A 23,133-nucleotide genomic window follows, 5' to 3' on the forward strand; every position below is an offset into this window, starting at 1 on the left:
TATCAACTTTCCGTGTTATCATTTTCACTTTTATCCACCATTCTAGTGTGTCCCACTTATTCGTATCGTTAGGAACGCTTTTACTTTTGTTCGGCCATCAATTATTTTTGGCTTTTTTTCTCATTTCACATCAAAACAATCAAACAACGGAACGTTTGTTTCCATTGAAATTTCTTGCGACTTTGTTTACTAAGCATGTTGTTTATTTAGTGGAGACGCTGGCGAAATGGCATTGCCTCGGATAACGGATTTTGAGATATTGGAAAAACTGGGTGAAGGTAGTTATGCCACAGTATACAGAGCCAGGCACAAGGTAAGTGTATATGAGTGGTGCAGACAGACAGGCTGGTCGCACATAATTGATTTGGGATTTAAAGGGATTTACTGCACGAACACCCACGTGAAAATGCTTTTCTATTATATTTTTCATTTCTGTGACTTCTAGAAGAGCAAATCATGTCATGCCATCAAATTTGTGGAAATGTCCTCATTATCGGACAGCTCGCGAGAGAATCTAATCACGGAAATTCGTCTGCTGCGTTCATTGAACCATAAACACATTGTCACCCTGCAGGATTTCTTTTGGGATGACAAGAATATCTACATTGTTTTGGAGTACTGCAACGCCGGAAGCCTTTCGTCTTTTATACGATCGAAAAAATCACTGCCGGAGGCCACTTGCAAATATTTCCTACGCCAGCTGGCCTCTGCTGTGCAATATATGCGCAACAATGACATTAGCCATTTCGATTTGAAACCTCAAAATCTTTTGCTGACCAAATACAATAACAATGTGTCGCTGAAGGTGGCCGATTTTGGATTTGCCCAGCATTTAAAATTGGGTGAAATCAATCAGCAGCTGAAAGGCTCACCACTATATATGGCACCCGAAATAATACGCAAGCAACGTTACGATGCCCGTGCCGATCTCTGGAGTATAGGTGTAATTCTGTATGAATGTTTGTTTGGGCGGGCTCCCTACTCGTCGAAGACCATCGAAGAGTTGCTGGCACGCATACAAAACTGTGAACGCATTACCTTGCCGCCCAATGCACGCATTAGCAAAGAGTGTGAAGATCTCTTGAGCCGTTTGTTACAACATGATCCGGCCAAACGTATAGCCTTTAATGATTTTTTTAATCATGCATTTCTTGATCTCAAAACAGTGCCGTCAGAAAAGGTGAGTACATATTAGTTATTGTTTAAAAAAAATATAAAACATTAAACTTTCGTTTTAGACACTCCAAAAAGCCATTGATTTGGTTACCCAGGCCGTGGAATATGACGAAAAGAAAAATTACAAGGAGGCCTACTACCTCTATTGCAGTTCATTGCAATATTTTGTACCCTTGATCACCGATGAACCGGATGCCACAAAACGCATGGCCTTGCGTCAAAGAGCCCAAACTTATCTTAAGAGGGCAGAAGAAATAAAAAATGTTCTCATTGAAGAGGAATACAAGGCTTTGGCCATACGGCAGGCTAAGGGCAGCCAAGAGCCTTCGCCGTCATCGTTGGTTAGTGGAAATGCAAGTGCCCCAGCAAATGTGGTAACACAAGCCTTAGAACCGGAAACACGTTATAAACAACTTTGTAAGTATCCAATGTTTTTGAATCATTTGAGGATTTCAATTACCAGTTTTCTTGTATAGAAATGTGACGCTCATATCATAAAATAGTTCTGGGAAATGTGTTGTGTGTACAAAGATAAAGGTAGACTGACGATAAGACAAACCCTGGCGGAAACGAGTGATCGAATCGTCGATCGAACAAAAAACTTTGATTGTCTTAGGTCGTTGAAAGATAATGGAGCTGTAGAGGGGGGTAAATGTCTTTATTTTCTCCTCGCGATTCGAGATATATTTCGTATTGTGGTTTGGACTTTTTACCACAATGTTAAATAAATGAGAAAATGGTTTCTATGTATAGAAGACCTATAAAAGTCATTTTATGTATGCCACTAAATATAGTCTGTTTTATGGCTACTCCGTAGAAATCGTCTATATTCCAAGGAATTTCTGTAGGACTTGTACTTAAAAAGGTTCTTGTCTTGGAAGAAAAAACTGAAAATAGAAACGAAACTTTTTCTTCATCTATGTGCAATGCATTCAGATCTAGAAATACTCTTCAATACTCACATTTTCGAAATCCTTAAAATAACTAAAGATTTCCACGGGTTTCTCTCAAACTAGCCTAACGCTGTGTCCCTTATAATTGCCATCAAATCTATCTTTTAGATGCCCTCTCGCACTCTAGTCCTTCCTTGAAAACGGGCTTGGAAATTGGACGGCAAGGTGAGTTGTATTTGTTTGAGAGAAAATATGAAGCTGCCTTGGAATCATTTACATCGGCATTGGGAATTTTGGTACCATTTATAAACAAGGAGCCCAAAGGCGATCGCCGAGCTTTGTTGCTGCAGCAGGTTCTTAAAAACATTTATATTATTTTATAATACGAACATTCATCTCTATCTAACATTTTTACAGCTGGACTTTTGGATGAAGGAAGCCGAGAGTATAAAAAGCCTTCTTAGCGCCAAGGATATCGACGATGATCACAAACTTAGCCATTCGGTACGCAGTTGCTGTATTCAGTAGTAGAGTTTACAATAGATGGATATACCTTTTAGATCATAGCATATGTCTAGATGTGTGTGTGCGTGTCAGTGTAAATCTATTTACTGCTTATAGATACAGTATGTATGTACTTTTTGATTTTATAGTCCCAATCAGCAGTCAATAGTTTCAAGATCTATAGAAACAAATTATCATTATATTGTAATACACATTTCAATTTAGCTTTCATTCTTAATCGTAATTTTTTTAGAGAGATAACACATCCATTTCTTGGGTCTTTTCTGTTTACAGTAACACGTTTTCTTACATTTTGATATAGCTTTTGTACACACAAATACATTTCTTCTGGTATATTGAAGAAACCCACACATGCATGCTTATTTGTTATGACAATTTCTTTTTTTTTCCTATCTTCTAAACAAGTACTTATCAATTAATTTACTATTCTTGTCTTAACGTTTTCTATATTCTTACTTTTCCTATTTTTCTAACAGAGTCTTCTATTGTATATGTTTTTATGTTTTTTTTTTTAATTTAATTGTTTTTTAATTCACCATCAGGTTCATTTCGTCTCTAAAACATTCCTGTGTTTGTTGACCACACTGTCATTATTTTCATTTAACGTTTTAAGTTCATTAATTTATCTAATTCTAAAATTGTTGAGAAATATATTATTTTGTGTGATTTTAAATAAGTAATATTATATTCTAAAAGAAACTATTTATTGTTATATTTCATATGAATAAATCAAATATAGAAAGAGTAAAATATAGAAATTTGCTTACCTTATTTACATCGGATTTAGGATCAAAGGATGTTTTCTAATGTTGAGGAGAAGATTCTGCAAATTGTACTTCTAGCTTCTAGGCTTTCTTATACACTTTCTTTAGATCCTCTGACATTCCTCAAAACTTTGATTCATTCTAAACTAGTTCCTCTGCATGAGTAAAATCTCTCATGCATATATGCCGTTTCTTATGAAAAGTTTACAAAGGATCATCAAAATAGCATAGTTTTCCTTATAGTAGTTTTCCTCATGTATATAGTCATGTGATGGTGGTTAATTCAACTACCTTTTCCACAGAGGTCTCAATCGTATGTGTTTTTCTGAGTCCAAAGTATCACAAAATTTGTGCAATTATGTTAATTTCATCATCTATATTACGAGTAGAAACCACCTTGTCCTGATTCGTTTACCCGGGAAGGTACATTCAGAGAATCAATACAAATTCTGAAACGTAAAGTATAGTTAGAATTGGTATACGGACTGGAACTTAATTACCTTGTAGAACACTTTCTCAAGCGTCCACGTCCACGAAAAAGTCCACCATTCAAAACAACCAGGAAATCAAATAAATGGTAGTATTCAAGAAACCAGTCCATAATCTGAAATATATTGTATATTTCGCTATCGCTAAAGTAGACATAATTTGGCAGACTGGAACCTAATTACCTTTTAGAGCTCTTTCCCAAAAATGATTTCCATAATTCATCAATGTCCACCATTCAAAGCAACCAGAGAATCAAATACATGGTAGTTTTCAACAAACCAGTGCAAGTTCTGAAATTTACAATATCGCTAAAGTAGACAGAGTTAGGCAGACTGGAACCTAATTACCTTGTAGAGCTCCTTCCCAAAAATTATTTCCATTATTCATCATCGTAAAACGTTCATGAGTTCCTTAATTGTGGATACTTGGAGATAAACCAGAAAACAACCAGGAAATCAAATACATGGTAGTATTCAAGAAACCAGTTCAAATTCTGAAATATACAATATCGCTAAAGTAGACAGAGTTAAACAGACTGGAACCTAATTACCTTGTAGAGTTCTTTCCCAAAAATTATTTCCATGATTCATCATCGGAAAACGTCCATGATTTCCTTAATTGTGGATACTTGGAGATAAACCAGGAAACCCACTAATACAAGGTACTTTTTACAAATCCTGTGGCACATTTAATTTCGAGTCATCATGTCGCAGTTTGCCAAAAGGCTTTAATCGACATTTCCAAAAAAAAAATTATAAACATTCCAATCGTTTCTTACTTTCCTAATGCCGAATTTCTCTTTTATGCCAAATTTTCAGGGAAATTATTATTAATAGCATTATTAAATCCGATGTAATAACATTAAGGTGTAAGATGCGCTTTTTCCCAGTATATAACATTGAATTTCCGCCAAAAAATCACAAACTAGCCGTTATCAGCGATGCCAACTTAGTGCTTTTAGCACTAAAAGCAATGATTTTTGTTGCCAATCACCGTAAAATGATAACATGGGACTTTGCTAGAAGTATTTAACCCTGCTTTGAACACAAATCGTGTAATTTAATGGTTTAGTAATATATTCTAGATGCATTGGTAGCATTTACAATGATCCTTACTCCAATACAGCTTATTTAAGTACTTATTCGTCACTGAACATAATGAAAACTCGATGAACTTTCTCAACTGAGCACGCATTTTGATAATAAAATTGAATGATTTGGAAATTATAAACCAAATTTAATATGTTTTACAGTGAAACAAAACATGAAATGTTCGTGATCTGTTTAACCAGCACTTTTAACACTTTACTAGTTACGAATTCGATACGACGTTTCGTGTTTTTATTACCGGTTTTTTTCATAAAATTGTGTACAATTTGTTCTGATAATAGAAAAAACTGTCATATTGAACCAAAAGCCAACGATGACGATGCGGAAATTTTTTTGGTAATAAAGAAAATACGGCAATGCATTTGATAATAGCGCTGCATCTTTCATGTTTTCTAAATTAGCTAAATGTCATATAACTCATGAATACATATATTTTAATTTTAAACTGGAGCGGTAGTAGCTTTTCTAGGATTTGTTAGCGTTTTCTTGAAGTCTTGCAAAATTCGTACCTGCAGCTAACAAGTACAGTTTACATTCTTCTGGGCTTAAAAATTAAAATTTTTAAATTATATCTCTGAAAACACTACTTACAACAGCAAATTTCTATTTGTTTTTGTTTTTTTTTTTTTTTTTTGAATTATTAATAATTTGTTATAGTTTTTTCCTCTACCTTCTTAGAATTCTCCATGAGTGCGGGCATTTCGTCCAATAATATCGATAAAAACAAACTATAAATCGATACTTTTGAAATGATGTATCGATATTGCCATCGATTGTTTGCCACCTCTACATACCATTGTATTTATTTTATGTTTTCACGCGTATTTTGTTATTATTTTATTTATTTGTCTCACGGTAATAAATTCATATATTTTAATAAGACATTTCAATATAAATAATAAAAGAAACTGTGAAATAAAAGAAAGAAGTAAAATAAAGCTGCAAAAGCAAGCCAGAAAGCAATAAAACAATGCGTGTGAATTGGAATAGTCAGTGTTTTGGGAAACGCCCTACACGCCTTGTTTTGTTGTTAATTAATGATTTATTATTGATGCAACATGTTTGTTATTCCAGATTAGGAGCAGTTATTGATTATTAAGTGCAAAGTTGGAATAGCATTTGTAAGGCATCATTATGAATTATGGACGAAAGACGCCCTCGACATATCGTTCGAATCCCTCGGTGTATTCACACACAACGGGAAGGTAAGTCTAGACCTAGACCTCTAGATGGAATGTAAACATTGGGATTTCATAAAAACTTTTTTGGCATTTTTCAGATCCTCAACCAATTTACATACGACAAAGTCACGTTCCACCCGTTCCGTGCGTATTCCTTGGTATCAAAGACCCATCTTAAAGAATAATCAATATATTGATATTCAAAAAAATGCCATGATGATAGGCTTGTTTGCCATTGTAAGTAAAGCACACTGGGCTTTTCTTTCTAAGTTAATGTTTTTACTTTTTGTTTTAGTTTCTGGCCCTATTTACCATTGGCACTGCAATTTTTGATATCTATTGCCTGGCCATGGCTGCGCCTGGCTCCACACATTATGGTTATTATATTATTTCATATGAATTTGTCTATGTTGGCAATAAACATGGTATGTAGCTAATTGTATATGTGCGTTAAACAATGTTAATTAATTAATGTTCTATTTTTTTTCAGTTCGCAACATGCTGATGGTATTTGCTTTATTCTCCCTAGTATTGGGCCTAATTATATTCTGTACAAGCATACTTTTGGTTGTAGCTTTAAGAAAGGTAAGCCTTGTGGTGTCCGCATTTATATTTGCTAATTTTCAATATCATCATCATTCTCATAACCATTTCAATTTTCACAAAACACACATTTTTTGTATTTAATTTGCCTCATACAAGCAACACCGAGAGGGAATAGCACAAAAACGTTTCGTTTTGATGCCGGTAAAGTGTTTTTAGAGAAAGAAACAACAACATCCATTTCCAAAAACTGTACACCAGTTTGAATTATATCTACAATGATACACATCACCACCTGACCATTTTATTAGCTTATACCTATCTCAAAAAAAAAAAGATATTTTAGACGAAATAATATCGCCCGTAATTTAACTAAAAATTTTACCTTTGATATTTGAAATAATTTTAAATCAACAAATATTTGCATAACAGGAATTCCTATTCTTCATCAGGGGTTATTGCCTATCTATTCAATTCATTTACCTATTTCATACCTAATCATTTTGTTTTGTAAGTCAGCCATGCTGAATTTGTATGGCAATGTATTTTGGTTCTGGATTTTTCCTTGTGTTCCAGTGTGGTGTTGGGTATAATTACTTATCGGCCATCTCCAAGAAAATCATCCATAGACTATTGGCTTTTTATCCATAACAAATTAATTTAATGGGACACAATTATTAATAAATATCCTTTCTTTACTTCCCCAGGAATATGAACGTAAAATTTTACCCTGGCTCTGGACGTTTGCGGTTTTTACAATATGGCGTCTATTGGCCTTGTTGTTCTTTGCCATTGTCAATGATTTGTATTTTGCCTATAATGCTGTAATGGTATTCCTGTGGTCAGTTTTCGTTTTGGTTTCGATTTATGGTTGGTGCTGTGTTTATTCGCTGTTCTTGGAATTGGTCGATTTGACCAAATTGGAAGATTTGGCCCACTTAAGGGTGAGTGTTTTGAAAAATATTTTTTTTATAATAAATTAATATTTATTTTTGGTTTACAGATGGGTACCATGGCCTCGCTACATGCCTCAACTGCCAACTCCTTGGCCGGTTCTCGTCCCACTACACCCCATAGCACTGTATCCACAATGCCAGTTGGTTAAGCACAAAATGCGAAATATTCACAAATTTTCTACCATATATTCAAAAACAAAAGAGTCTCCAGGTTTATTAAGAATCTCTTTAACCGTCCATTTTTTTTATTTTATGCATAACTCTGCATCTTTGCACAACACCTTATACATTCCACATATATATGTATTTAATATGTTCAAATACAAAAAAGTATCTGTGCCTTAATATATTTTGTAGAAAATTTTTAATATTTTATATACACAACACACATTCCACCTCTTTTTTTAATTTAATTATATATTTAACATTTTCTACATCTCGAAATATTCTATGTAAGTTATAAAGATGCAACAATACCGTCCATATACATCTATTGTAATTGTATTATTTTATACACAATCAACGAAACATATTAAGTGTTCTTATTATACAAAACAATTCGAATAATTGAATATTTTTTAATGTTAAACATATCAATAAAAAAAAAACTTTTGTACCTTTTTAGAAGGTAACGTCACTTAATGCAACTCGTTGTTTGCTTGGGAATATACTGATTTTTTTATACACTCCAACATACAAGGTGAGGTAAAAAACTGCAACAAAGTCAAACGCCCTAATTTTAACATTTTTTTTTTAAATTTTATTGAATAAAAACAAAAATTGTTGGAAATAGAAAAAAAATTAGAGCAAGTTTAGATTTGTTTGAATTGGTCACCTTTGGCACGAATTATGGCCTTCAAACCGTCACACGCTGCCCGAATGTGGCTCTGCGGTGTTTTGACCCATTCCTGGCGAAATGCTTGCTTGAGGTGATGGACACTTGGGTATTTTTTAGTGCCAACCTTGCTTTCCAAAATACTCCAGACACACTAGTCCAACGGATTGGTATCCTGAGATTTTTGTGACCATTGTACGCTGGAAATGAAGCGAGGAATCTCATTATGTAACCATTTTTGGGTGGCGCGTGCTGAGTGTAATGGTGCTGAGTACTGTTGGAATGTCAAAGGTCTGCGGACAAAATGTTTGCATGTCCAAGGCTTTAATACACCCTCCAGAATATTTTCGCGATAATATTTGGTATTTATTCTGATGGCACGGTCTGACGGCGCGGAGATCGACCATCGGCTGTTATGGCGGCCCACACCATCACCATGGCCGGCGCTTGAGTTCTGTTGGCCAACTGAAGGTGCACATTTTCAGGTGACCTCTTCATTTTGCTTGTTTACAAACTGCTGGACAACGAATGTTTTCTCATTCTCACCAAATTCGGCAGTTCACCACTTTCGGCCAAGCGAAGCAACTCTTTAGCTTCTTTAAGTTGCGGTGTAAGTTCTTGCACTTTTTGGAATTTCAATTGCTTTACTCCGATCTCATTTTTCAACATTTGCCGAATGGAATATTGAGATATGTTCAGCTCACGAGCCAGTGCCACTGCGAAGCGGGTTTCTATGATGTTACAGTTCTTGCATCTCACCCTGTATATCCATTCCTGGCGTTTAGGTAAGATTTAGATCATTGACATCTTCTGGACCTATAGTCGAATTTTATGACAAATTTGTAAAAAAAAGATTAAAAAGACCCATTTATTAATTTGCTCGAGGGTTAACTTTTTTGACCAAAACAATGCTGGTGTTTTCATCTGTAATATTGCCGAACATCAGCGGTGCTCAAGAAGAAATATCTCTTTTCAGTCAAATTTCTCTTTGCTTATTTAAATCAAGAACAAAACAGTGTTAAGTCATTATTTATACAAATATTTTTTATACATTTGCTTTATAAATTATTTTAGCAAATATTCGTGTTTAAAAACAATTAAATAGAACCGTAAAATATAAAGAAAAATAGAATTTCAATTTTCTTTTAAATTATCTCTTTTTTCTCTTCATGTTCTAGAACACGGTTTTGAGCACCACTGCACTACATACTTAAAATATACGGATTCCGAAGAATTTGAATCCGAAAATTTCCAAATGTCTGGAAAAGGGGGGGGGGGGGGAACTTGCAATGTAACCTTTTAAAACTCAGTAAATATAAAAAAATTTGTTGCTTTATTTGGGTGTTAACAAAAGTTTTATTTAAATGTATTTTTTTTCTTTTTTGGGATCTAAAACAAACCAAATGCGTGCTTTTAAAATTAATATAATATGATACGATGATGATTTCGCTTTATTTTCATTTATTTTTTTCCATTTAACTTAAATTTGGCCATAACAAAAAAAATCAAAAAATGGTTGGGGAGCAAAAAACTATTCTATAGAGAGAAAAAAAAACATAAATGTATTAAATAACTTTTAATTTGTTAAAGTGACGCTTATATATTGTATGTATTTTTTAATTTTTGCCTGAAGAATAAAACATAAAAAAATATTACTTAAAATTACTACTCCACGTTTCTTAATAATAATCCTATGTGCATGGTGCATGGTCACACCTCATTGGGCACCACCTGAACTTTTGATAGATCACCCACCAAAGTATCGAGCAATGCTCTCAACTCCTGCTGGGCAAATTCCTGGGGCAAAGGTAAACGTTCCAACGCAATTTTAATGATAAGACAGGGATTTAGTATGGGACAAACGAGTAGGACACCACGTACTAGACATGCTAAATTTTGGGCAATTTCACTTTGACACAAACGATGTTTGGGCGTTGGACAGGGCAGGAGGTTAATGCGCGAACACAAGTCAGCCAATTGGGGTTTAAGATTTTCCCAACGGGCTTCAATGTCGGCCTCGGTTTTCAGCGATTTCAGACCCTTGAACTGAAAATAATGTAATTTAATTTCATTTCAAAGAAATGTTCCATAAAAACTTACCTTTTCATTGATGTCTATAAAATCCAGAAATATTTGTCCTTGATTCGACCAATTGGGTACCTTGACGGCCTTGTTTAGATCGGGTGATTCAAATTGACTCAACAAATTGTGTAAATAATCCAAATTATCTGTGTGAAAATGAAAAGATATTAACAAAAAACTAAAACCCTTGTTAATAACTAAATACCACATTACCATTAATTATGGCATCTGGGGCAATATGCTGGAATATAATTTCATGGGCCAAAGACCATTGTTTGGCCTTTAACAGGTATTTAGCCTGCAGATGATAATTTTGCACAGCTCCCGCCTTAACGGCCTTGGCATAGTCTATCCATTTTTCGGGTACACCCAAATTATTAATGACAAATTTCTCCCTGTCGCTAAGGGCAATATCCTTGGCCACCGTTACATAACGATAGAGCACATTTTGTACAGCCAATTCACGTTGATTTTTATCCTTAATGTGAAGCAAAACAAATATGGCCCATTCCCATAAATCGTTGGTTTCCAATTGTGAGGCAAAACCCACATGCAATTGTGATTCACTCAACTCGGAACAGTGACGATAGCCCAATGCCTCCAAGGTCTGTAGCAACAGCCAACTGAAATTGTTTTATTTGGGGTTAGTATCAATTGAACCAAAATATATTTATTTTTTTATATATTTATTTACCTTAGACGATAATCCATGGGATCTACGGTATGTGTGGCCGGATTCAATAAACTTTCCATTGGATGACTTCGTTTGGAAAACAGTTGTAGCAAATGATAACGCAAATCAAAGATATTTTGGCGTTCACTGCCACCATTGTCAATGTAAACTGGTGTGGGAGGCATGCAGAAAAACTCCTCCGATTTAAATGATTTCTCATACGCCAAAAGGGCATCCGTTATTGAGGAGGTAGGTGAGGAGAGATACCATAATTGAAGCTATAATGAAATAAAAAAAAAAAAATATATAAATTTATATGAATTTTTTTATAGTTTTATAATTAAAAAGAATATAATATTTAAATCAAATTTTAATTAATATATATTTTTGTGGGATATTTTTAAATTTTCTATTATTTTTTTAAAATCGAGTATTTTTATATAATTCTAAATTTTGTCTTACCGCCAACACTTTAATCCACTCAATACCATCCAGGGTATTAATGACACCATGCGATGACGACATAAGCGATACCCCAGCCACAAGCATATACATTTTCAAACGTTCAACTTGTATAAACTGATCAGCCTTATCCGAATTCCAGGCAGCCAATTGATCTTCCATCAGCTGACGCACCGTGGGCCCCGATGACAATTGGGCCAACAACAAAGACATATTGGCATCATCATAAGAAAATGCCAATTCACAAGCCTCCGTGACCTTATGGCACATTATCAAGTCCATCAGATGTTCCAAATAGGTATGCTTCGAAACGGTACGGGACAATAGATCCTTATCGGTTAGGGTATTTTCCAGCCATTCAGAGAGTAAATTACGGCGATACATAACCACAAAATGTGATGTGGGATCACGTCCCTCCAAGGCCTCGTGGTCACCCCAGAGGGCTAGACACAATGACCACACCGACACATTGTATTCCTCTTGAGGGCCCAGATTTATTAGCTTTATGGCTTCATCCAAGTGTTTGACAATTAGATCAGTACCCCCATCCGATTTTATGTACGGACATTCACTGCCCTCCACATCCTGTTGTTGCGAATTTCTCAACTGGATTTGTAAATGATCGACAATACTCTCCTTGAAATTCTCATATGACTGGGTGGCGGACAATTTAATTTGCTGTAAGACCGTGCTGGAGAAGTCATTTATGCCACGAATCTTGAAGAGCAGAGAGGAAACCTCCAACAGATTTTGGGCTGCAATGAAAGATAAATAATTATTATAAATAAATTTTAATATATCTATTCAAAATCAAAACCTACATTTAATTTCACGATTCAAATTGTTGCGTGTGGTTGGCACAATCAGAGAGTTTTGTGGGCCAAAGCCCATTTTAAATTTCCTGCCATTATAGAGTCCCAAATCGGCAGGCCATTTAAATCTTAGGGGATATGCAATGGATTTAGACAATGGTACTTGGGCCGCCAAACTCTTAACCATGGCCACCTTGGGTCGGACAAGAAATGGTGGCATTTTGGTGACAACTTTTTCCGCAATGGATTCGGAATCGCCGGCTCCAGTTGACTTATGCTTTAAAGGTAGAGAAAAAAAAAAATAAAAAAAAAAAAACAAATCTACAGCAGATGGTTTAAACTTACTGCCTCCTTTGATTTTAAAACACTTATCACAGAGCCGGCCGATGAAGCTGGGGCTGGTGGCGAGGCCAAAACATTGCCAAAATCGGCCTGGCTTGAGGTCTCCGACAGATGGCCACCCAAACCTGGGCCATCTTTCCACAATGACTGCGAGGAATCGTACATATCATGAATGTGACGACCAAAAAGGCCACCCGTAGCTGGCATATTGCGATTAAAGTCCCTTTGCAGACCGTATTCGGAGGTTTCTATAAAGCAAACAAATCAAAATCATTTCCAAAATCCCAAGGCCAATTGACGAAATTTAGCATACCAGATTTATTATCATCCTCAATGAAAAATGAGGCCTTCATCAATTGTAATTTGTGGGCATCTGTACCCATATCGCGGGCCAAAGTGGCTGTGGGACTAGTTAGTCCCTGTTTGTAGTTTTGGGGTGGATGGTCAAACATGGAAAAATCATTGCCATTGTTTTGAAAATATTCTGAAAAAAAAAAACAAAACATTTTTATAACATTTTATCTATTTTTTCTTTGGCAAACCATAACAACTTACGTGTCTTATCCATCAACATAAATTCCGCCGATTCATCCATGGGATAGAATCCAGCATTTGTCAACGATTTTGGATCCAAAGAACGTGCCGCATCTTCGGAGATCTATGAAATAAAACGAATCTCTATTAGCTTCTAAATTATTACCCGTAATTTTTATTCAAATACCTTTTGGGCATTTTTCAAAGCAGCCAAAGTCATTTTATCCTGACGCACCATCCCCGTAGCTCCCGGCTGTTGTTTGGCTGCATCCATGGCTGTAGTTCCCATTTTTGCCTTCTTGGGATCGGTTGGCAGCTCCTCCTCTTCATCGCTATCATTTAGCCCATATTTGGAGAAATGTTTTACACGGAATACCCAGCTTCCTGTTTCAGGACGATATTCAATAAAACGTGTATCATTCTTATCGCATACACGTCTCAATTTCGCCTCCCAATCCATTTCAGCCAAACGTTGGGGATCCTTGATGGGTTCATGTATACTCTTGTCCAATGGCCACACTTGATCCAGCGTTACTTGAGCCTCACGATTTAAGCCCTGGCCAATGGGTGGTTTATTATCATCATCGGGATATATAATGATTTCCTTATTGCGAAAATGAACAATTTCATCCAGATTTAAGCCGGCCACATCCATTTCTTTGCCAAAGTAGACATTGCCATAACCCTCGCGGCCTACCGTGAAATTGGGCACAACACAGGAGCCATCCTCAGCCAAATAGGATTTCAAATCATCCAATGAGGGTATGGTGTAATAGCTGAAAATCACAAAAACAATTTAAAACTAACAATTCAAAGTCAATCTTTTTTATGACTTACCCCACTCTTCTTAGTGTTATGCCTGTGGGATGTTCTTCATAATCCGCCTGGTTTTCTTCGATCAAAATTGATTTGTCTTCTCCGCTGTAGGAGCGACTAGATAAAATACTTTCATTTGCACCACCGCCAGCGGCCGAAACATTGCCCTCCAATCTCGATGGCTGATCTTCGAATGGATTTTCTTGCACCGTGGATACGGACATACGTCCCGTGAATGTCTCCAAGGGCTTGCGGGGCACCAATTCTGTTAAGGTGCTGTTATGGGAAGAGACCGGCTCAAAGCCAGCATTCAAATTATGCTGGCGCACCTTTTCCAAGTTATTGGGATGCAACCAAGATTCACGGCGACTGGAATCTAAAGCACTACCAGTACCACCGATGGCATTATTGCTTCCACTTGGAGTACCACTGCTGAGAGGGGTACCCCTACCACCGGGTCCGATTCCTCCACTAGATGTCACTGCTGACTCCTTTGCGGGAGGTTCTGTTGGTATCTCTCCTGAGAACGATTCATTTCGTAGATCTTGCCCCAGACCACTGCCACTGCCAGTAACTTGGCGTTGCGGTGTATTTTGATGGCTGGCAGGTGGCGTCTGTGTACTACCACCAGCTGAACCCAAGGACTGATTATTTTTGGGTTTCAATATCAACCGTTTGGCATTGGGTTTCAAACTGAAACTTTCCACACTGGCATCAAATTCCTCCAGACCCTCAAAAAGTGATTTCTTGGTCAACGATGAACCAATTGGTTTTACCCGTACCACACTTGGTGAAGACTTTGTGGCCACCTTAAATTGACTGCTCATATTTCCACACTCCAAAATTGCCTTTTGTGCTGCTGGATTGGTTGCCTTGGTTGGGTCGTTTTCTTCGTTTCTCTTTAAATCCTTAAAAATGGGATTATCCCCGTAGGGTGAGGTGACTTTGGATAGAATCTGCTGATGTATGGGCACCTGTTGCTGTTGTTGGGGCGTGCCAGGTAAACCACCCATGGTGCTTAGGCCACCACCAAGTGTTGTACCAAATCCACCACCCAACGTGGTATTGCCGGTGCCAAACGCTGATGTGCCCGTAGTGCCAAATAAACCACCGCCTGTAGTATTCTGGGTGCCACCCAGTGTGGTACCAAACATTCCACCCGGCTTGGCAGCCGTATTGCCAAAAAGTGATGTTCCTCCAGTGCCAGAATTGAAATTAAGCGGCGCTGCTGTAGATGTCTGGGTGCCAAAAGCTCCAAACCCAGATGTGGCTGGTTTGTTGAGAGTTGTATTTCCAAATAGACCGCCTCCCGTGGTGTTTGTGTTTTGCAAGGAGAAATTGCCAAAACCCGTAGATGCAGTAGATGTTTGGCCAAAAGCTGGTGCTGCACCAAAACCCGTTGCGGGTTTTGCACCAAACAAGCCACCACTGGCTGTGCTTGTGGCCGTATTACCAAAACCTCCAAATCCGGTATTGGCTGTTGACACTCCACCCAAGCCAAAAGCGGGTTTATTGGGATCATTAGCTTGTTGCTGTCCAAACAATGATGGTTGTTGCTGTGTGGTATTTTGTCCAAAGGCTGAACCAAATCCTGTTGTTGTTTGCCCAAAAGCCGGTGCTGTACTGGTTGCAGGAGTTTGTCCAAACATTGATGGTTGCGCTGTTTGTCCAAATGCCGGTTTGGCTCCGAAAGGATTTGAATTGTCTGTTGCTGTGGCACCAAATCCTGTCGTTCCTGTTGCACCAAATGGCTTGGCGCCAAATGGTTGTGTGGCTGTGGCACCAAACCCGGTACTGGGCTGTTGACCAAAGGCACTTGTAGTGTTTCCAAACAGACCTTTGTTTTCAGTGCCGCCGGCCGCGGGCTGGCCAAATAGACCTGTGGTTGGTTGGGTGGTGGAACCAAATAACCCCGTTCCTGTTGCCGGTTGTGCTGCCGCCCCGAAGCCAAACCCTGTAGTTGTACCCGTCTGAGGACCTTTACGATTGGCCAAATAATCTTCCATACGTAATTCTTCCAGGGATTTGCCTTCGTATTCCTTCATGGCGGTAATGCAGTGCTGTTTGGTATTGACATTGTTGGGTTGGCCACCTTTCATAAGAGTATCTGTGCCGATTGTGGTCACATATTTGGCAATGGATGTACCTGGATTGGCGGCCGCAGCAGCATTGGCCGGTTGACCAAATGCCGATGTGGTGGAACTGCCAAAAACACTGGTGGTAGTTGGAGCAGCTTGGCCAAAGGTGCCAAAACCACTGGCACTTGTGGAGGCAGCAGGTTGTGCAAAGAGGGAGGTGGTAGGTTGGGTTGCCGTTTGACCGAAACCACCTAAGCCACCAGGTTTAACAGCGGCACCAAATGCCGATGTAGCTGCAGGTTGGCCAAATAATGATGTTGAATTGGCTTGAGGTTGAGCTGCACCAAAGAGGGAGGTATTTTGTTGGGGTTGGGCAAAAGCTAAAAGGGCAGTAACGAAAAAAAAAAACATGTTAAAAGATGGGTGAGATTATTTATTGTGTTTCTACTTACAACCAAAAGCTGGTTGGGTCGTTGTGGTGGCACCAAATGCCGTCGAAGTACTTGCCCCACCAAAAAGTCCCGTCGATTGTGGCTGTGCCGCTGTGGAGCCAAACATAGATGGCTGCGTTTGTTGAGATCCAAAGGTGGGGGCTGCTCCAAAGGCACTTGTGGCCGGTTTGCCAAATGCCGACTGGCCAAATGGCGATGAGGTCGTGGTATTGTTAAAACCGCCAAAACCTGTGGTCGGTGCCGTCGAGCCAAATGTGGGTTTTGCTCCACCAAACATTTTAATTAATTTTTATTCACTATTCGCTTTTATTGTTTATTATTTTTTCTTTGTTTATTTTTTTGGCGCCGTAACCGAAAAAGCGTGTTCGTCGCCTCTCCCTACTCTCTCGCTGTTAAAATGTAATGTCTTTCCTTGTGGTTCGCTTAATTTGACAAAAGTTTCTTAAAAACCAAACATAATCTTGGGCGACGATTTTGTTGTGAAATTGCCCGGACAATTGACCGCTTGAAGCCCAAATGTCAATTCCTTTGCCGGAAAATGCTCAGCACTTGTCTTTCTACTAATACGGCGTATAATTTGCACACAAATTCCACAACTTTTTCGTATATTTTTTGCGAAGCGTCACTTTCGAATCATGGAGTAGAAATTGACTTTTCAGATTTCATTTCATACCATTTCGTTTTTAGAACACATTTTAGAACAAGTCAATGTGATTGGGGGTTAGTGGTGTACGTAACGCACGTAAACGTGTCGTTGTTTGGTTTAAACGTATCGTTGCTTTTGAAATGTATGTCTAAGGCGTCATCAGACGGCAGATGTTTTACATTTGACATTACAAGACTAACATAAGAAAAAATATGTATTTAGGTTATTTTTATGCCCCAACTTGCAAAATTATTGTACCCTGAGTTGTAGAAACTGTTGCCAGTTTTGGTATTTTGCTTCTTTTATATTTATTTCAAATTGAATGGTATAAAAACAGGGATATATCTTTAAGTTTGTATAACAATTTATGGGTGAATGAAGGAAGCATTATCGCTATAGAAAATTGGAAACTTAAATCTAATACATGGAGGTACAAAAACACATACACATATAACAAAAGGGTCCAGGCATTTCAATGCAACATGCTCAGAGTTGTATCGTCTTTTACTGAGCCGGACGTTCAGTTACTTTCATTTTTAAATCGGCAATTTCTTTGGTCAACAAAGATATTTGTAGCTCCAAACTGGAGTGCGGGTATGTCCGGGGCTCACTTGACGTTAGAGCAAACGTGCTGGTGTGCGATATTCCCCTTATCAATGCCATAATTTTATCAGCCATTACAGCCAACGTGCTGAGATCATCGCTACTTATTGAAATTATATTCTGTACCTCGAAGGGCAAACAATTCATCCAAATTGGTTTTATAATGTCATCGTTTATATCTATGCCGCCCATAATACGCATTTTATTTAACAACTGTGTAGGGGTCATTTTACCAAGTTCTAGATCTTTTAGTGCTTTTATGGTTAGGTTTTGTCTGTTGCATTTTAGAAGAATTTTCCTTTTCAATTGTCCATACTTATCTGAGGTGTTGTTGGGTGGTGGTATTTCGGCATCGGAGATTTTTAACAAAGAGTTATTTTTAATGGCGTTCAAAACGGTACGATATTTTATAAAATCGCCAACGATAGAGGCCGTGGCAAATTGTGATTCGACATATGTAAACCCGTCTTCTGGGTTTTCGATAGAGAATGGTGGGATATGTAGCATAGAAAAGGAAAGCTCTGTGGCATCTACTTCGTTTTGGGGGATTGTTGTAGAATTAGCGGATTCGCTGTCGCTGTAATTGTTGGCATTATTTGTTGCTATGACATTCTCCTTAGGGGATTTACTCGTAACGCCAGTTGCTCTGGCACTGTTGAGAAAAGGAATGTGACTGAAGTTTCTTAACGCTTCGTTTTCCGATGTACTCCCATCTACACCTACCGTGCTATTAGAGGTCTTACCGGTATTGGTTTCAATATCAGAAGTGTTGTTATTGGGCACCAAAGACGTCTGAGAGCAAGTTTTAGCAGCTTCGGTATTTCTTTGAGTATCGGATTTGATTTGAGTCTCAGTACCATTATCGGTAGGTAACGGCATCTGACTGACATTGTTTGAGGTACTTGCACCACCATATAATTCAGAGGAAGCAGCGCTTTTTTCATTTTTGGTGGCCGCAGGCGTCTGACTGACAGAAGTTGAATTCGTCGGTTTAATATATGCATTTGTGGTTTCACTATCTTTGACATTGTTAGCGGATAGATTGTTAGATGCAGAACTATTCAGTTTAGCTGGGATATTATCCGCCGATGGTCCTCTGGAAGTCGAGTTTGTTCCAACCGATTTTAGGCCACTGGCACTTGAGGACGCCCTATTTTGACCAAACAGAGATATTGTGGTTTGCTTTTCTGGTCTGTGGTCTGCGGTTTGATAAAATTTATGATTTTGGCTTGACCCACAACATCCAAAAAGGTTGGAAGTAGTTGTCGCAGAACCAAAGCCGGCCTGAGTTTTGCTTGCCGTTGTAGCTGAAGGCTTTGCAGAGGAAAATGTAAAGGGTTGGTTTTTGGATTGACCAAAAAGCTCAGCTGAGGTATTTCCATCTGGAGCTTTACTGGAAGCTGAGTCTGTGACCAAAGGTTTCTGTAAAGGTTTGAAGCTATTGGCACTTGACTTTGTGGTTTGCTTTTGCGATCTGTTGTTTGCGCTTTGATCAACACAATTTTGGGTTGAGCTCAGAGTTGTCGTAGAGCCAAAACTAGTGGACTGTTGAAGTTCACCAAAGCCGGCCATAGGTCTTGGAATTTCAGCTGTGCTATCATGTTGATTTTTGCTTGCCGTTGTAGCTGAAGGCTCTGCAGAGGAAAATGTAAGGGGTTGGTTTTTGGGTTGACCAAAAAGGTTAGCTGAGGTATTTTCCTCTGGAGGTATTCTGGAAGCCGAGTCTGTGACCAAAGGTTTCTGTAAAGGTTTGAAGCTATTGGCACTTGACTTTGTGGTCTGCTTTTGCGGTCTGTTGTTTGCGTTTTGATCAACACAATTTTGGGTTGAGCTCAGAGTTGTCGTAGAGCCAAAACTAGTGGACTGTTGAAGTTCACCAAAGCCGGTCATAGGTCTTGGACTTTCAGCTGTGCTATCATGTTGATTTTTGCATGCCGTTGTAGCTGAAGGCTCTGCAGAGGAAAATGTAAGGGGTTGGTTTTTGGGTTGACCAAAAAGGTCAGCTGAGGTATTTTCCTCTGGAGGTATTCTGGAAGCCGAGTCTGTGACCAAAGGTTTCTGTAATGGTTTGAAGCTATTGGCACTTGACTTTGTGGTCTGATTTTGCGGTCTGTTGTTTGCGTTTTGATCAACACAATTTTGGGTTGAGCTCAGAGTTGTCGTAGAGCCAAAACTAGTGGACTGTTGAAGTTCACCAAAGCCGGCCATAGGTCTTGGACTTTCAGCTGTGCTATCATGTTGATTTTTGCTTGCCGTTGTAGCTGAAGGCTTTGCAGAGGCAAATGTAAGGTGTTGGTTTTTGGGTTGACCAAAAAGGTCAGCTGAGGTATTTTCCTCTGGAGGTATTCTGGTAGCCGAGTCTGTGACCAAAGGTTTCTGTAAAGGTTTGAAGCTATTGACACTTGACTTTGTGGTCTGCTTTTGCGGTCTGTTGTTTCCATTTTGATCATCACAATTTTGGGTTGAGCTCAGAGTTGTCGTAGAGCCAAAACTAGTGGAGTGTTGAAGTTCACCAAAGCCGGCCATAGGTCTTGAACATTCAGCTGTGCTATCATGTAGATTTTTGCATGCCGTTGTAGCGGAAGGCTTTGAAGAGGAAAATGTAAGGGGTTGGTTTTTGGGTTGACCAAAAAGGTCAGCTGAGGTATTTTCCTCTGGAGGTATTCTGGAAGCCGAGTCTGTGACCAAAGGTTTCTGTAAAGGTTTGAAGCTATTGGCACTTGAGTTTGTGGTCTGCTTTTGCGGTCTGTTGTTTGCGTTTTGGTCAACACAATTTTGGGTTGAGCTCAGAGTTGTCGTAGAGCCAAAACTAGTGGAGTGTTGAAGTTCACCAAAGCCGGCCATAGGTCTTGAACATTCAGCTGTGCTATCATGTAAATTTTTGCATGCCGTTGTAGCGGAAGGCTTTGAAGAGGAAAATGTAAGGGGTTGGTTTTTGGGTTGACCAAAAAGGTCAGCTGAGGTATTTCCATCTGGAGCTTTACTGGAAGCTGAGTTTCTTTCTGCACCGAAACCACTGGTATTTGAGGATGTCCCATCTTGACCAAAAAGCGTGTTTGTTGTCTGTTTATGCGAGGTGTTGTTTGCACTTCGATTAAAATCACGGTTTGGGTTTGAACTCAATGAGCCAAATATTTTGAAAAAATCACTAGTGCCAGAACTAGAGTTTGCCGGTGTCTCTTGAGGGCTGCCAAATAGTTTACGATAAATCGAAATGTTCTTATCACCAAACGCCAACATGGTAGTCGATTTTCTTGATTTTCTTTGATCGAAACCTCTACCAAATGTCGCTTTGGTGTTTTTCGGGAATTGCTCGGAACTTTGTGGAACTATTTATGGAAAAATTCGCGTGAATTGAAATATGTAAAAAAAGACATATAGCTACTTACATTTAAAGGAAATCTCAAAATTTCCATTACTTCCAAAACAGTTTGTATTATTTTTCATCATTGCCCCAAAAGTTCCTTCAGATTGCGATTCGTTGTTTGCCGAGCCAAATATAAATAGTTCTACTTGCTGTGTCCTCTCTCCGAATAGTGAAGTGTTCCTTAAGTTACTCCCAAACCCAACATTTGTTGGCTCTTTCGTTTTATCAAACATACCTGGATAAAAAAAAAAATAACTTTTTAAGGACTTTTCATTGTACTCTTTCAAGATATTCTAAAGTAGTCTTGTTTACCACAGACAGATATTTCTACTCTATTTTTGGAAGTTTTGTATTTGGAAGTTTTGTCATAACAAAATTATAGATTTTTGTAAAGCACCCCATATAGTGGTCCACAGTATGTATGCCAAATTAGTGCTGACTCTTTACATTTTCAAGATGGAGTGACATGAATTCAGTGATATGAACGATAAAAAATTAGAACATTTATACACTTTCGCGTGTTAACACATATAGCAAATAAAAACATGCCTTGCATTTTTTTAATCTTTCGATTTATTTTTAAATTGAAGAAATACTTGGAGATTTGTGAGAATTATTTTGATTTTCTTTCGAGTTCGAATTTGTACCGTTAAAACGAAACAGGCCCCCAGAGCTGGCTACATCACTAATACGCCGTTAATATTAGCTCTAATAAAAACGATTTTCAGATCCCTATCACAATAGCCGGTAATTCTCTTAAACAGTCTATAGAACCCTAACAGCTGTCAAGTGACTAATGTCCACACAAGAGCATCCGGGTAAATGGGATCCCCCAACATTCCACTCTATGCAACTCATATTAAAACGTATACAAAAAGACTTGTACAATGCAACAGATGTCGTAGTAAATATGCATGTATTTACACCAATCCAATGTTTCAGCTCATGTGGTGCTTTTCAGTAGTAGTAGTTACTTTATTAATATTGGGTGGTAAACCTGTAATGTTAAATGTTCCCTTGGAATGAAAATGTCTCTGTTTGTACTAATTTGTTAAACGTTACTTTGCAGCTATTAGCCATTGCTGTCAAGTTATTGTAGTTATTGTTAGCATAATTCACGGCCATTTTAATCATCAAACCGTTCAATCAGCATTTTTATATTTTATAAAACTTTGTTGTGTTAAATATTAAATAAAGAGTTATAGAATTAAATCTTATTCATCGCGTGCTGATTTTTATTCCAAAATACACAACAGCTTGCTTCATCAGTTTGATAAGCTAAGCTAATTATTGTGAAATTACCGCACGAGAACACTGATTTTACTGCAACATCAATGCTAATATGTTAAATATTTGATGTACACTTAATTTAAACACGAATTTCAATCGAATTAATAACTGAGATTAATAATACTAACTTCTTGACAGTCGATTGTTGTAAAATTCGAGTTTTCACTTTTAGCACAAAATCGGAAACTCGGAAAGTCGATTATTGCTTAATATCTTCTTGACAGAATTTGATCAACTAATTTGTAGTGTTTGAAAATTTCAATTGCTGAGCACAAAAGGAAATGTCATGGTCAGTCAGACGTCGATGTAAATGGCTATTAACGTAACGTTGACGTATTGAGTTACTCCCTGTTCATGTAATATAATCGTGCTTTTTAAAGTGAGTAAATATATAGCAAAGAGTAAAATAATAATAGTAATAATAAATGAAATCTTTTTTTGAATTCATAGTACGGTCATATTAGCCTGTTCCAGTAATGCAGGAATGTAACGATAACTGTTCCCA

The 23,133-nt window shown here is 37.9% G+C and overlaps 4 protein-coding genes across 4 annotated transcripts; 2 read left to right on the forward strand and 2 right to left on the reverse strand.

Moving 5' to 3' along the window:
- The first annotated feature begins 68 nt into the window (after positions 1–68).
- LOC101891614 (serine/threonine-protein kinase ULK3) lies at positions 69–3,352 on the forward strand. Its single transcript, XM_020039940.2, has 6 exons — positions 69–313; positions 446–1,180; positions 1,239–1,593; positions 2,238–2,422; positions 2,487–2,573; positions 3,137–3,352. Exons 1-6 carry the CDS (start codon positions 227–229, stop codon positions 3,272–3,274), a joined length of 1,587 nt encoding a protein of 528 aa, XP_019895499.1. The 5' UTR covers positions 69–226; the 3' UTR covers positions 3,275–3,352.
- A 2,422-nt stretch (positions 3,353–5,774) lies between these two features.
- On the forward strand, positions 5,775–8,278 carry LOC101893667 (uncharacterized). The gene is made up of 7 exons (XM_020039111.2): positions 5,775–5,884; positions 6,031–6,161; positions 6,236–6,374; positions 6,433–6,562; positions 6,628–6,722; positions 7,388–7,624; positions 7,684–8,278. Exons 2-7 carry the CDS (start codon positions 6,091–6,093, stop codon positions 7,783–7,785), a joined length of 774 nt encoding a protein of 257 aa, XP_019894670.1. The 5' UTR covers positions 5,775–5,884; positions 6,031–6,090; the 3' UTR covers positions 7,786–8,278.
- Positions 8,279–9,803: 1,525 nt separating this feature from the next.
- Positions 9,804–17,394, reverse strand: LOC101893500 (nuclear pore complex protein Nup98-Nup96). The gene is made up of 12 exons (XM_011296896.3): positions 16,723–17,394; positions 14,214–16,650; positions 13,564–14,152; positions 13,398–13,500; positions 13,156–13,326; positions 12,846–13,090; positions 12,510–12,777; positions 11,689–12,443; positions 11,248–11,504; positions 10,767–11,176; positions 10,572–10,699; positions 9,804–10,517 (listed from the first exon to the last, which is right to left on the reverse strand). The coding sequence occupies exons 1-12, from the start codon at positions 16,997–16,999 to the stop codon at positions 10,182–10,184; spliced, it is 5,976 nt and encodes a 1,991-aa protein (XP_011295198.2). The 5' UTR covers positions 17,000–17,394; the 3' UTR covers positions 9,804–10,181.
- Positions 17,395–17,710: 316 nt separating this feature from the next.
- On the reverse strand, positions 17,711–22,659 carry LOC131800609 (uncharacterized). The gene is made up of 3 exons (XM_059118053.1): positions 22,641–22,659; positions 21,361–21,573; positions 17,711–21,300 (listed from the first exon to the last, which is right to left on the reverse strand). Exons 2-3 carry the CDS (start codon positions 21,569–21,571, stop codon positions 17,873–17,875), a joined length of 3,639 nt encoding a protein of 1,212 aa, XP_058974036.1. The 5' UTR covers positions 21,572–21,573; positions 22,641–22,659; the 3' UTR covers positions 17,711–17,872.
- Positions 22,660–23,133: the final 474 nt, after the last annotated feature.

Source organism: Musca domestica, unplaced genomic scaffold (genome assembly GCF_030504385.1).
Source record: "Musca domestica strain aabys unplaced genomic scaffold, Musca_domestica.polishedcontigs.V.1.1 1, whole genome shotgun sequence".
Classification (NCBI taxonomy): domain Eukaryota; kingdom Metazoa; phylum Arthropoda; class Insecta; order Diptera; family Muscidae; genus Musca; species Musca domestica.